This window comes from Mytilus galloprovincialis, chromosome 5 (genome assembly GCF_965363235.1).
Source record: "Mytilus galloprovincialis chromosome 5, xbMytGall1.hap1.1, whole genome shotgun sequence".
In the NCBI taxonomy this organism is placed as follows: domain Eukaryota; kingdom Metazoa; phylum Mollusca; class Bivalvia; order Mytilida; family Mytilidae; genus Mytilus; species Mytilus galloprovincialis.
In genome coordinates, this window is record NC_134842.1 from 61,859,938 (window position 1) to 61,873,663 (window position 13,726).

The 13,726-nt window shown below is 33.5% G+C and overlaps 1 protein-coding gene across 2 annotated transcripts in view; it reads right to left on the minus strand.

The window, feature by feature from the left end:
- LOC143076203 (uncharacterized) overlaps nt 1–13,726 on the minus strand; it is a 144,432-nt gene that overhangs the window by 99,396 nt on the left and 31,310 nt on the right. Inside the window, exons 5-6 of one of the 2 annotated variants that reach the window (XM_076251899.1) lie at nt 11,116–11,347; nt 4,838–8,572 (exon numbers count right to left, since the gene is read on the minus strand). The exons of the other annotated variant lie outside the window; for it this stretch is intronic. Of the exons in view, the coding sequence (XP_076108014.1) occupies nt 5,016–8,572; nt 11,116–11,347 (3,789 nt within the window). The 3' untranslated portion in view covers nt 4,838–5,015. Of the gene's footprint in view, nt 1–4,837; nt 8,573–11,115; nt 11,348–13,726 lie in introns of those variants that run through there. 2 annotated transcript variants of the gene reach the window in all.

Here is a 13,726-nt window from a genome sequence, read left to right on the forward strand (position 1 = left end):
ACACAAACACAATTAAATTGGACCACTGAACCATGACAATGGGGTCAAAGTCAAATAAAACCTGCGAAACTGGTACATCATAAAATATTTCCACACTAAATTTTATTGACCTATTGCATATAGTATAAGAAATAGTATCAAAGGTACCAGGATTATAATTAAGTACGCCAGACGCGCGTTTCGTCTACATAAGACTCATCAGTGACGCTCATATCAAAATATTTAGAAAGCTAAACAAGTTCAAAGTTGAAGAGCATTGAGGATCCAAAATTCAAAAAAGTGGTGCCAAATACGGCTAAGGTAATCTATCCCTGGGATAAGAAAATCCTTAGTTTTTCGAAAAAATCAAAGTTTCGTAAACAGGAAATTTAATAAAATGACCACATTATTGATATTCATGTCAACACCGAAGTGTTGACTACTGGGCTGGTGATACCCTCGGGGACGAAACGTCCACCAGCAGTGGCATCGACCCAGTGGTGTAAATAGTATCAAAGGTACCAGGATTATAATTAAGTACGCCAGACGCGCATTTCGTCTACATAAGACTCATCAGTGACGCTCATATCAAAATATTTATAAAGCCAAACAAGTACAAAGTTGAAGAGCATTGAGGATCCAAAATTCCAAAAAGTGGTGCCAAATGCACAGAAAAACAGACCAAAACACAAAAAAATAACTTTGACCACTGTACCATGAAAGTGAGGTCAAGGTCAGATGACGCCAGCCAGTTGGACACGATTTACTTTCTTGCAGTGAACATATGAAAAAGTGTCCCAATGCAGGCGCTGTCTTGTAATCGACTGGCCTTCCATAGACTTACATAATTAACAGTTGATCTTTGAAATTTGTTAAAAATAAAATGATACATAGAAAAAAAATCATATGCATATGTAGTAATGTGAACTCGTGATTACATAGAAAAACTGGACAAAGTGATTGCCCCGCACTCCACTCTGACGTAACTGTATTATAACAAAGTCAATGTATGTCTGTCTTTGAGATGCAAAGTGTTCTTTCAAAATAAAGACAACATTTAAGCGCTTATACCCCAAAAATGACAAAGTTCAACTATCTCCCAATAGAGCAAATATTAATAAAAATTAAAACCCTGACCACAGGGACACCTTCTATATATGTACAAACAGCCAGCAAAGTGAAATCTTCCTACGATTCCAACTGTAGGAAAAGTGATGCTGAATAACTATATACCCATAATGGGACAAACAGGGGTAAAACAATACCCCCCCCCCCCCAACATTGAGTTGCGGGGGTATAAAGAAAAAGTGATGCCACCCCACTTCACTCTGAATTAACTGTATTATAACAAATTCAATGTATGACTTTTGTTTGAGATATTATTGTCTGTGAGACACATATTTGTTTTTCGTACATAAATTAGGCCGTTAGTTTTCTCGTGTAAATTGTGGTGCATTTGTCTTTCGGTGCCTTTTATATTTAGAGATGACCATGCAGCATGGACTTTACTCATTGTTGAAGGCCGTACGGTGAAATAGTTGTTAATTTCTGTGTCATTTGTTCTCTTGTGGAGTTTTATATTGGCTATCATACCACATCTTCTTTTTCATATTTGCCAACCATGAAAATGAGGTCAAGGTCAGATGACACCTGCCAGTTGGACATGTAAACCTTACAATAATTCCATACACCAAATAGAGAAGACTTATTGCGTATAGTATCTGATATATAAACTCATCATATATACCAGGACTAAATTTTGTATATACGAAAGACGCCCGTTTCGTCTACAAAAGACTCATCAGTGACGCTCGAATCCAAAAAAGTTAAAAAGGCCAAATAAAGTACGAAGTTGAAGAGCATTGAGGACCAAAAAGTTTTGCCAAATCCAGCTAGTAAGGTAATCTATGCATGAGGTAGAAAAGTCTTAGTATTTCAAAAATTCTAAATTTTGTAAACAGTTAATTTATAAATATAACCATGGAATTGACCATCAAAACGTAACCTTGTTCACTGACCCATGAAAAAAGGTAGAGGTCAAATGAAATCTGTCTGGTGGGCATGATGACCTGGCAAGGTACGCACATACTAAATATAAATATCTTATTGCACCTAATAAGAAAGAAATTAACACTACGCAAAATCGTAACCTTTTTTCAAGTGGTCACTGAACTATAAAAATAAGGTAAAGGACAATTGACATATGAAAGACGGAGACTACGCAACATCAGGCATATATAAAAATCAAAGAGCTGAAGAGCTCTGAGGGAAAAGACGGCCATTGTTTCAATTTTTAGGGGGGTATCTTTTGATAGTCTATATACAAAGAATGAGCAAAAGAACAGCTAGAACATATAGAAAGACTGACAATAATGAAACTAATTGTTGTTTATTGTTATTTCATTTCCTTAGTCAAGAATTCATCATAGAGACAATTTGGACCAATGAGATCTACACCTTCTAAATCAAAAGATTTGATTAAAGTTGGGAGTTAATTATCTAAAATTCAATTGAATTTAAAACTACTACAATATATTTTAGAATTTTAATTATGTACAACTGAACGACAGGTTAAGACCATTCTCAATTTTTTTGTGACAGTATTCTCAAGAAAGTGAGGACTGAAAAATCTATTCATTTTTAATTTTCCATTGATAAAGTTCCCAGTTACAACTGTCATCACAGGGATATATGTACTTATAAAATCAAATATGATTGATATTAGCTGTGTGAAGTTTGTTTCCAGATCCCACATTTCGATGTCTGTAAAATTCATGAATAAATAGCTTTAAACTACAAAAAAGCAATATTAAAAAAAAAATTAAAAAAAATGACCACTACAATAATTATGTTGGTACGCAAAATTATTTTTTAATTGATGACTACTTATCATATATATACTTAATGTGACATTTTTAGTGTTCATATACATTAACTTTCATTTGAGTGGGTAATTACTCATCAATTGAGGTGCTCCTTAATTGGAGAAAGATTCTAAAAATATAACTTTACAGAAAGAATGAAAAGTTGCTCTCCCCAATCTCAATAGGTATAAACTAGAAAAAGCAATTTTTTTTTTTTTTTTTTTTTTTTTTTTTTTTTTTTAACCATTTCAATAATTATGTTGGTACACATTTTTTTTTTATATATAGAAGACTACTTATCATATACTAAATGTCACATTTTAAATGTTCAGAAACATTTACTTTGATTTTAGTGTAAAATTACTCATCAATTAAAGTGCTCCTGAATTGGAGGAAGATTCTAAAAACAGAACTTTACAGAAACTATGAAAACTGCCGTTTCCCTCCCCAATCTCATGTATCCCCATTGACATTGTTTACCGCGAAAGTTGACCTACATATTATCTGATTATAGCCTCAGATTAAAGCATTGCATGTTGGTGTGTGAATCATCTACACTACAGCAAACATCATTAGGTTTATATTTAACAAATACGGATTTTAAATTAGTATACAAATACTGTGAATGATTTTTATAATGAATAAAGGATATCCCTGTGTAGTGTGGCATTCCAACAATGACGTCACTAGGTTAGATATATTTAGAATATTTCGTAATACTGATTTTTCCGGACTGTGAAAGAAACGTATGTAGTGTAAGGGAAAGCTCAATATATGATAATTTCATGAAAAAACAGAAGGGAAATGTGTAAAAAATGTATTTAAAGTCAAACTGTTCTCCTTGTCATCAATTTCAGTATGACATTTTGAGGGGGTTTCCAAACTATCAAAACAAAATGATTGACGTGAGGGAATAATACTCTGGCCAACCCCATTAGGGAATTGACGGCTTGAAGCCGTCTTTCCCCAAAAAAGTATGAAGCTCTAGGTATTCCATCGTCTAAAATATAAAGAGTTTAAGAAGTGAACTAATGCCACCGCTGCGCCCGATCACTGACCCTATGTCGAGCTTTTAGCGACAGAAGTCGGAGGCTTAACAAAAACTAGCCCTTATTGATATGTACTAGACCAAAAAGTTGTGACAGGGGTGACAATAACACAGTGATCCGAACCTGCTAAGGGGTTTTCTTTGCCCCCTCCCTCAAATCCTCAAAGACAATTTTGGAAAATTATATGTAAAATCCTGCAGTCTGATGTTACACGCATCAAACACTTCTGCAGCAAACACTCATCTACCTAAGTTAGTTGTTCGCAGCACATTTACAGCAAACATGCCGCAATTAGATACAGACTCTGCGTTCGCTGCAAGTCTACATCGAATTCGATGAAAACTTGCAGCCATTTTTGGCAGTATGATTTTTTTTCAGTAAGGTTAACGGGTAACAGACAAATTTTATTTTCAAGGTATATCAGTATATCTGTCGCTGAACGTTGTTGACAAACGTCTCAGCTGGAATGGAGAGCCTATTAAAATCACTTTCTCGGGTCAGTGGCAAACGCACTTCTTATCGATCGTATACTTTTTTAAAAGGCTGATTTGAGTATATCATTTTTTGTACTTATTTCTATTTCTACAGAATTTGTAATTAAATTTTGTTTTAGAAAGAAGTCATTTAAATATAGTAGTATATGACGCACTTTCGTTAAAAAAAATATGATATTCTATATTTAGTAACTTCTGGTTTATGTATAATGAAGCTCCTTTTTCATTCTTCGATTTCCCATATAATGTTTAGTTATTCTGAAGCAATTTTTCGTCCCTTTTTTATTAACACGCTGTTGTCTATCCTCTGATTTTGTTTTGTTTTAATCGAGTGTATTGTAAGACACATCATTGCAAATATCCCTTTTCAATCTTTCAATAAATATTTTTTAAACTTTTGTCCCCAAATTCCATTAATTTAGATTGGAGTCTTAAAAAATTAAGAGTGTACTCTGTTTATGAAATATTTTAATAGGTTCTTATAAGATACCAATGACATTTTCTTTTTTTCACACAGCTTTGGTAAACTTCTTGGGAAAATCTTATTTTTTTTTATTTCCTTCAGTACTAATTACTATATCTTATTAATATCAACTAACATGAACTAAGACATAAATTTAAGCATTTTCCTATGAAGCCTCGTTTTCTAAATTCTGACTTTGGAGCAAAATTTCGGCCTTCCGAGTAAATCCCTTTGAATTACAAATCTCAAGCCCAGTTTGTCCATTGCTGTCTTTGATATTAACATCACAGTTTTTTTCAACCAGAGTTTTCACAATCTCTTCAGATTTATACCCGTTCTTTTCGCAGGCAACGAGGAATGGTGACCTGTGCAAGTTATCACACTTGTTTATGTCACAACCACTCTCTAATAACAGTTTTACAATATCTGTCATACATCTTAGATATCTATGTGAAGTGTATGTCTCGCATGCTATATGCAAAGGTATCTGACCAAAAGTATCTTGTTGATTTGCATCACATTTATTTTGCAGTAGGAGGACAACAACCTCTTTATGATAATGTTCCTGTCGACGATATCGCGAAAGACCACTTAAAATAGTAATATATCCATGTTCTACCTTCTGCATGCATGCATAATGCAAAGCATTTCGTCCATTGATGTCACAAGCATTTATATCGCAACCGTTTTTAATCAATAATTCAACTACATCGTTGTATCCTTCTGTGGCTGCTAGATGTAAAGGTGTTAGTTTTAATTTATCAGGTTGATCGACGTTCGAGTGATTTTGTAATAATAACTGTGTCATTTCTAGATGCCCTAACCAGCATAAAATGTGCAAAACAATGTTTCCTTCTTTATTTGGAATATTTACTTCACATTTATTCTCTATTAATAAATTGATTACATTTATGTTACCATTAAGACATGCATAAAACAGTGGTGTGTTGTTCCAATCATCAGTCTGGTTGATTTTAATTCCATTTTTCACCAAAATGTAAACTATGTCAGCATGGCCATTTAAACTGGGTTTTTGTAAAGAATTGCAGCCAACAGAATTGATTTTATGAACATCACAGTTATGTTTTATCAATATATCTACAATCTTACAGTTTGATCCCTCACAGGCCATAAATAAAGGAGTTTCATCCCGATTGTCAGCATGGTCAACGTAACATCCTCTTTTCAGGAAAAATTCCACAATATCCTCATTTTCTCCCCTACATGCTGCATGAAGAACACTCTCTCCTGAAGCATTCAAAACATCCATTTTACAACCAATGTCATACAAGAATTCTACTATCTCTAAATAACCCCTTTCACTAGCATAATGTAAAGCATTTCGACCATGTGAATCTAGAATATTCATGTTGCATGTATGTTGTACAAATACATTAACAACACATTTACTTCTTGAGGAAAAAAGGGGCGGGATAACTGTTTTGTACAGATCAACTGGTTTATCTTCATTTACTAATGCCATATTATTTGTTTCAAGTAACTTCTGCAGCAAAATATCCACTATTGTTGAATAACCACTTTCAGCTGCCATATGAAGTGCAGTGTAGCCATGGCTATCGGCAATACATGGGTTTATATTATTGTGCAACAGAATTTGCACAATTCCTTTCCGAATCGTTTCAATGCTGTCTGAAATTTTATCCACAATTACAGTTTTACCATTTTCAACTATAGATTCATCATACTGAATGTCATCTTCTTCACCTTCACTAGACCAAGTTTCATCTTCCTCATCTAAAAATTGGGTATAGTTTGAAGAGCAAGCCTCATGCAGTGCTGTTCTGCCAAAAAAGTTTACCATATCAACATCACATTTATTTCTTATCAATACTTCCACTATATCTTTATGACCATTTTTACAAGCTTCATGCAGAGGACTTTCACTCATATTGTTACATATAGAAATATCACAATTGTATTCCAGAAGAATGTTCACAACACCTAGATTACCCCATTTGCAAGCAATAAAAAAAGGAGTCTCTTTACAAATTCCTGGTTTGTTGATGTAAGGGCCTTTTCCTAATAGTATTGATACAATTTCTGGGTTATTCTTCATACAGGCAACATGAAGAGCTGTTTGACCATCACAATTTTCCAAATCCACCGTACAGTTACATCCCAGGAGATACTGTACAATGTCTGTATGACCATAATAACATGCAGCAAACAAGGGCGAAAGGAGTCCAGGTTTGACACAATCAATATCATATCCATATTGAACAAGAGTTTGAACTATCTGTAAATGGCCCTCTGTACACGCTACTACTAACGGTGCATTTTTGTGTGTAATTTTATACATATCTGAGTCAGTATCAATATCTTCAGTGTCACTGTCATGATCAGCTATTTCAAATCTGCTTCTATCAGAGATATCTTGAAGTAATTCTGATGGGATATTTTTTTGTTGCTCCAACAAAAACTGTACAAAAATACTACACCCATACATCGATGAAAGATAAAGAGGCCATCTGTTGTGTAGTAATTTTTCCATTATATCTTTTTTTTTGGAGAAGAAATCAATAAATTTCTCTTGATATAACTTAATATGGGATTGCGTGTTTCCAAATACATCATAAAAATTCGTTTTCATTATCTCCTCTTCCATGCGACTAAAGTATAGATGTTCCAAGTATGGAGGTATCATAATTGTATATTCATCATGTTCTTCTTCTAAAGATTCAAACTGGATTCTGTCCGAAATAAAATATGGTGTAGCATATTTCACTAAAGTTTTCGTCATTTTCTTTCCAAAATATAAAGAAAGTAAATCAAAAACTTTGTCATGTTTGCTAGTTATTATTGATTCATTGTTTTCAATATAACTTGTAATATAAGTATCAATTAAGGTGTCTAATTTCCTAAGGACTTGCAATTTAGAAGGACGGTTTGATAATTCTAAACTTTCAAAGACTTCTTTAAAGATCTTCTTGAATCCTGTGTCTATACTCTCATCTTTGAAGACATTTCTTTTTATTGTGTCATTGTAAATAACTAGCAACGCCAGTCCCAGGAAACACTCCTCATTTTGATACTGCATCTGATCAAACTGTTCTTCAAAATATTGAATAGGGCATTCAAACATTTTTATATCTTTGTTATCAGATTTACCAAACATATCACAAAGAAATGGAAACATGTTCAGGCCACTGATGGTCTCCCTGCTAAGTTTATGCACGTGTTCTTGATCCATATGACAAGAGGCAATTTTCAGTTTTTCACTATTTTTGTAAGCCAAATCTTTTGAAAGCAAATTGCATTCTTTCATATTTAACTTGTCAGATAATTTTTCAAACTGTGGATTTTTTGTTATTTGTAATCTACAAGTAACAAGGATTCGAAAATGTGTATTTTCCTTACAAAATCTTGTTATCTGACTAGAAACTCTGTCCCAAGAGTTAATCAAATACTGATCGACATTGAAAACTCCACAAATATCATCAAAAACAAATATTTGTGCAAGTCCCTTTGTATAATATTTTTCAATGTCCTTTGGGTCAGAAATTGGCAAAATCTGGTACCCTTCGTGTTGTTGTAAATGTAATGCAATTTGATGTGAAGTGGCTGTTTTACCCATTCCAGAACTACCAGCTATGACGGTGACAGAATTTCCAGTTACAAAACTTAATATCTTCTTGGCGGCTGTTGTTTCAAAGAACTTTTTCTTGTCTTCTACCCAATGTTTTATTTCCTCCTCATACAAATCTGTAATAAGGAATGTTTACGTAAATTATTTTTATTAACCTTAACTTTAACTTTGTAAATAACAAGGCAAATAACGATGCGTTTGCCATTTTTTACCCAAATTCTACATTTCTAATTATAAAATTTTGAATGGAAATGGGGAATGTGTCAAAGAGACAACAACCCGACTAATGAGTAAAGAAAAACCAGAGCGAGAAACTTTGCACCTGGAGGCGTGCTTCAGCTGTCCCCTAAACACAATTGTAGACTAGTTCAGTGATAATGAACGTCATACTAAACTCCGAAATATACACAAGAAACTAAAATTGAAAATGTTTTTCCGTAATCTTGTGCAAAGGGAAAATAAATCAACTTAAGTCATAGAAAAGAAAACAATACACAACAAATAGAAAATAAATTGCTTCGCTGAGTGCAGATGAATTTGATTGCAGATGTACAACCCTGAAAAGTTGGGGCCAAAATGGACACAATTTTGCCGCTTGATACAGGTCTGAATTTGGATTGTAATAATTTGACACATAATAGGTTTCTGACACAACATAAAAAGTTACTACGTTTATTTTTCTTTTGTGTAATGCTCTAAACTGTTTTACCTCCCCCCAAAAAAAAATTAAAATTTTCTGAAATCTGAATTGAGAAAAAATCGTAACCCCCCCACACACACACTGATTTTAAATTGTCTTAATTGTCATTGTTCCTCCTTTTGTGCCCCTAATTCCTAAGTGGTGTCAGCCATAACCCCCAAAAGTTAATCTTAATCATTCCTTTGTAGTATGGAAACTTGTGGTATAATTTCAGAGAGATTCATACACTTAAACACAAGTTATTGTCTGGGAACTGCAAAAATTTTTTTTTTTGGCCCACAATTCCTATAAATATCAGGAAACAATCTGTCTTCGGACGACGACGACGACGACAACGTGATACCAATATACGACCACACAAATATTTTGCGGTCGTATAATAAATGAAAAAACAATCAACAATCTACAAAATATATATAACACAAATCCCACCAAAACCAGGGCTGATCCCAGGTACTCAAGATGGGCAAGTAGATTCTACTCTACATATTGCACTTACAATCGAAAACAAATATGTAATGTCAAACTGAAAGTTTTTACTTTTTTGTAAGAAATATAAAATTGATCTATCTTTAAATCTAGCAACAACATCAGTCTGAAGGACTCCAGGGCCCGCTTAACATGCTTAATCCATTTAATTAACAGTGAACCATAAAATATACGTCAAAACATGAATTTGACACAAACATATATTTTAAAAGTCGCCTGACATTAAATCAAAGGTTGTACAAAGTTTCAAGTTGATGTGACTTCAACTCCAAAGTAAATAATCTTGACCATAAATATGTACTTCAGATGGAATTAGCTATAATTAAGACAACAAGAGTGCACACGCTGAAATGTCTCGCCTTCTATACTAATCATTGATATTATGTTGATAGTCCTAAGTATAAAGCTTTATTACAACTGTCTCATAAACTTAACATTAACCAAAATAACTAAACAAAGACCAATGAACCATGAAAATGAGGTCAAGGTCAGATGAACCATGCCAGGCAGACATGTACAGCTAACAATGCTTCTATACAACATATATAGTTGACCTATTACTTATAGTTTAAGAAAAATTGACCAAAACACAAAAAATTAACACTGTGCAATGACCCATGAAAATGAGGTCATGGTCAAAAGAAACCTCCGCTACTGACATAAAGATCATAAAATATTTATGACCAAAACACAAAAATCTAACTATAACCACTGAACCATGAAAATGAGGTCAAGGTCAGATGACATCTGCCAGTTGGACATGTACACCTTACAGTCCTTCCATACACCGAATATACAAGCCCTATTGCTTATAGTATCTGAGATACGGACTTGACCACCAAAACTTAACCTTGTTCACTGATCCATGAAATGAGGTCGAGGTCAAGAGAAAACTGTCTGACAGACATGAGGACCTTGCAAGGTACGCACATATCAAATATAGTTATCCTATTACTTATAATAAGAGAGAATTCAACATTACAAAAAATCTGAACTTTTTTTTCAAGTGGTCACTGAACCATGAAAATGAGGTCAATGACATTGGACATGTGACTGACGGAAACTTCGTAACATGAGGCATCTATATACCAAGTATGAAGCATCCAGGTCTTCCACCTTCTAAAATATAAAGCTTTTAGGAAGTAAGCTAACACCGCCGCCGCCGCCGCCGGATCACTATCCCTATGTCGAGCTTTCTGCAACAAAAGTTGCAGGCTCGACAAAAACTGCTTTTCTTCTCTAAATAAACATAACTATGGAATATTAACAAACATCTTGTTTATTTAGAGTAAAGTATCTCACCTACTTAGTGCACGTAAGTTCATTCTGTTGGGTTAAAAGAATGTGTTGCTCCATCTTCAGTTTTATCGGTGTTGTTAGTCTTTACTCAATCAATTATTCTGAACCCCCTCCCCCTTTCATGTCAACTTATAATCTTTTAATATATATATCAGATGAAAATATACTTGCCTTTGATATTTTTAGGTATAGGGTCATTCAGTTGTAGTTCAAGCGACATCATTCTTTCTGTTACTGATACAAGCTGTTCTTCAACAGCTACAAGCTGATCTTCAGCAGCTACAAGTCTGTTTTGCATTTGTATATGACGTAGACTATTTGACTTTTGTGATTCAAAAATTTGCCATTCCTGCAATTCAATAATTTCCTCGTTAAACGATCCACCACTTAGTCGATGCAAAGCCTACAATTATAATGATTATTTTTATTTGGATGGAACACAATCACAGATATCTGAAAATTCAATTATTAAGGTTACAATCTTGGCTCAATTTGGAATCTTGAATAAGATATGATACCTATATCAATATTTACCCTCAGACACACTGGTCTGTACATTCCTTTTAATAAACAAAAATGTTTATATTCATAAGTTGAGTTATATAATAATATTTCTGGATTTCACACTAAAAGTTTTAGAATAATATTTCATATAAAGGCAACAGTATATAGTATACCGCTGTTCAAAACTCATAAATCGATAGACAAAAACAAAATCAGGGTAACAAACTAAAACTGAGGGAAACGCATTAAATATAAGAGAACAACGACACGAAATTAAAATGTAACACACACAGAAACAGACTAAGCATAAGACAAAATCCGATGAGAATAACAAATATAACATCAAAACCAAATACATGAATTTGGGATAGAAAAGTACTTAGCTTGACATGTCTTATAGTAAGTAATGTGAATTCACACTCAAATATAAAGAGAAAACAAACGACACAACTGAAACACAACGTTAAAACGTAACACAAACAGAAACGATCTATGATATAACAATGGCCATATTCCTGACTTGGTACAGGACATTTTAAAAGAAAAAAATGGTGGGTTGAACATGGTTTTGTGGCATGCCAAACCTCGCACTTTAATGGCAATGTTAAATACAACATTACAGGACGAAATTCATGTCTCAATTGTTATTTATAAGATAAAGTGATCAGTTCTTAAGTAAGTTAAAAAAACATTTTCTTTAGAATTATGCAAAAGCTATGTGAAAAAAGAAACCATCATAGGTATCTTAAAATAGTCTATTAAATTGTTTGTAACTTCATTTTTAAAATTTTGACTGTGAAGCAAAGTTTCAGCAATCCAAAAGACCTTATGTTTTTCTTCTGATTATATTTTTATTTATTTTTTTTTTTTTCCTTCTGCCGTCTTAGATGCTTTTTTGTCTTACAACATATCGAATGGATTTTTTGGCCAATGATGTTGTACAGTAATGGAGGTTTCAAAACTCACCCTGTGTGACCGAACACTTATTCTTATAGGATTTATCTCACCGCGTCCCTTTTTTCTTGTTATCGCTATATCTCTAAAACCGTAAAAGATTTTAGCAAACTGTTTTCACCAAATTGTTCGTCTACTCTTGAGAATAATTTGGTGTATTTTAACTTGAGTGATCGGAAGACATCTTATGGGAGTTATTTCCCTTTGAAAATTTAAGATAGGCGATTCGTTGGATAAATTCATACGTTATAAGTCGTAGAGGCCTACAGTCTTTTGATATGAAATCCTTGGTCCATTTGAAGGAAATTGAGGTCAAGGTCAAAGGTCAAGGTCATGTTCTAAATTTTGAATTTTGCTTGTTATCATTATTCCACAGAAACTGTGACAGTAAATGATATGATGTGTTTGCCAAATAACTGTTTACAATAAGGCGCAACTTCAACCTATTTTAGTCAAAGTGTTTTGGTTAACCCTTATAGGAGTGTTCTCCCCTTATGTATTTCAAATCAGTATTTCTCCACAACCATACAAGTGACTGACCTCCGGTCTTCCGTTTTGAGTTCACTGACCTATGACCTTGAAATTGAGATCAAGGTCGAAGGTCAAGGTCATGTTATAAATTTTGAATTTTGCTTGTTATCGTTATTCAAACGAAACTGTTACAGTTAATGATATGATTTGTTTGCCAAATTACTGTTTACAAAAAGGCGCAACTTCAACCTATTTCAGTCGATGTGTTTTGGTTAACCCTTATAGGAGTTCTCCCCCCTTATGTATTTGAAATCAGTATTGCTCCACAACCATACAAATGATTGACCTGGGGTCTTTTGATTTGAGATCACTGACCTATGACCTTGAAATTGAGGTCAAGGTCAAAGGTCAATTTGACGTTCTAGATTTTGGCCTTTGCTAAAAATTATTTTCTGTTCATACTAAAACAATTAAGTCTTCTGCATATACCTATAAAACTTATTTTTTTATATCAATTCAAAGAACCAAAATACATCAACAAGGAGTGACATTTTCTAACATCGTTTTTTAAATTTCATTCTTATTATCGAGGTGGAAAGACCTTCAATTGTTCTCTGAAGAATTGGTTTTTAATTCCATTTGAATTACAAATTTCAAGAGCGATTGCCCATTGCGATCTTTGATATTGACATCACAGTCGTTTTCAACAAGAGCTTTCGCAATCTCTTCAGATTCATATCCGTTTTTTTCACAGGCAATAAGGAATGGTGACCTGTGCGAGTTATCACACTTATTTATGTCACAACCACTCTCTAATAACAGTTTTACGGTATCTATCATACATCTTATTTAT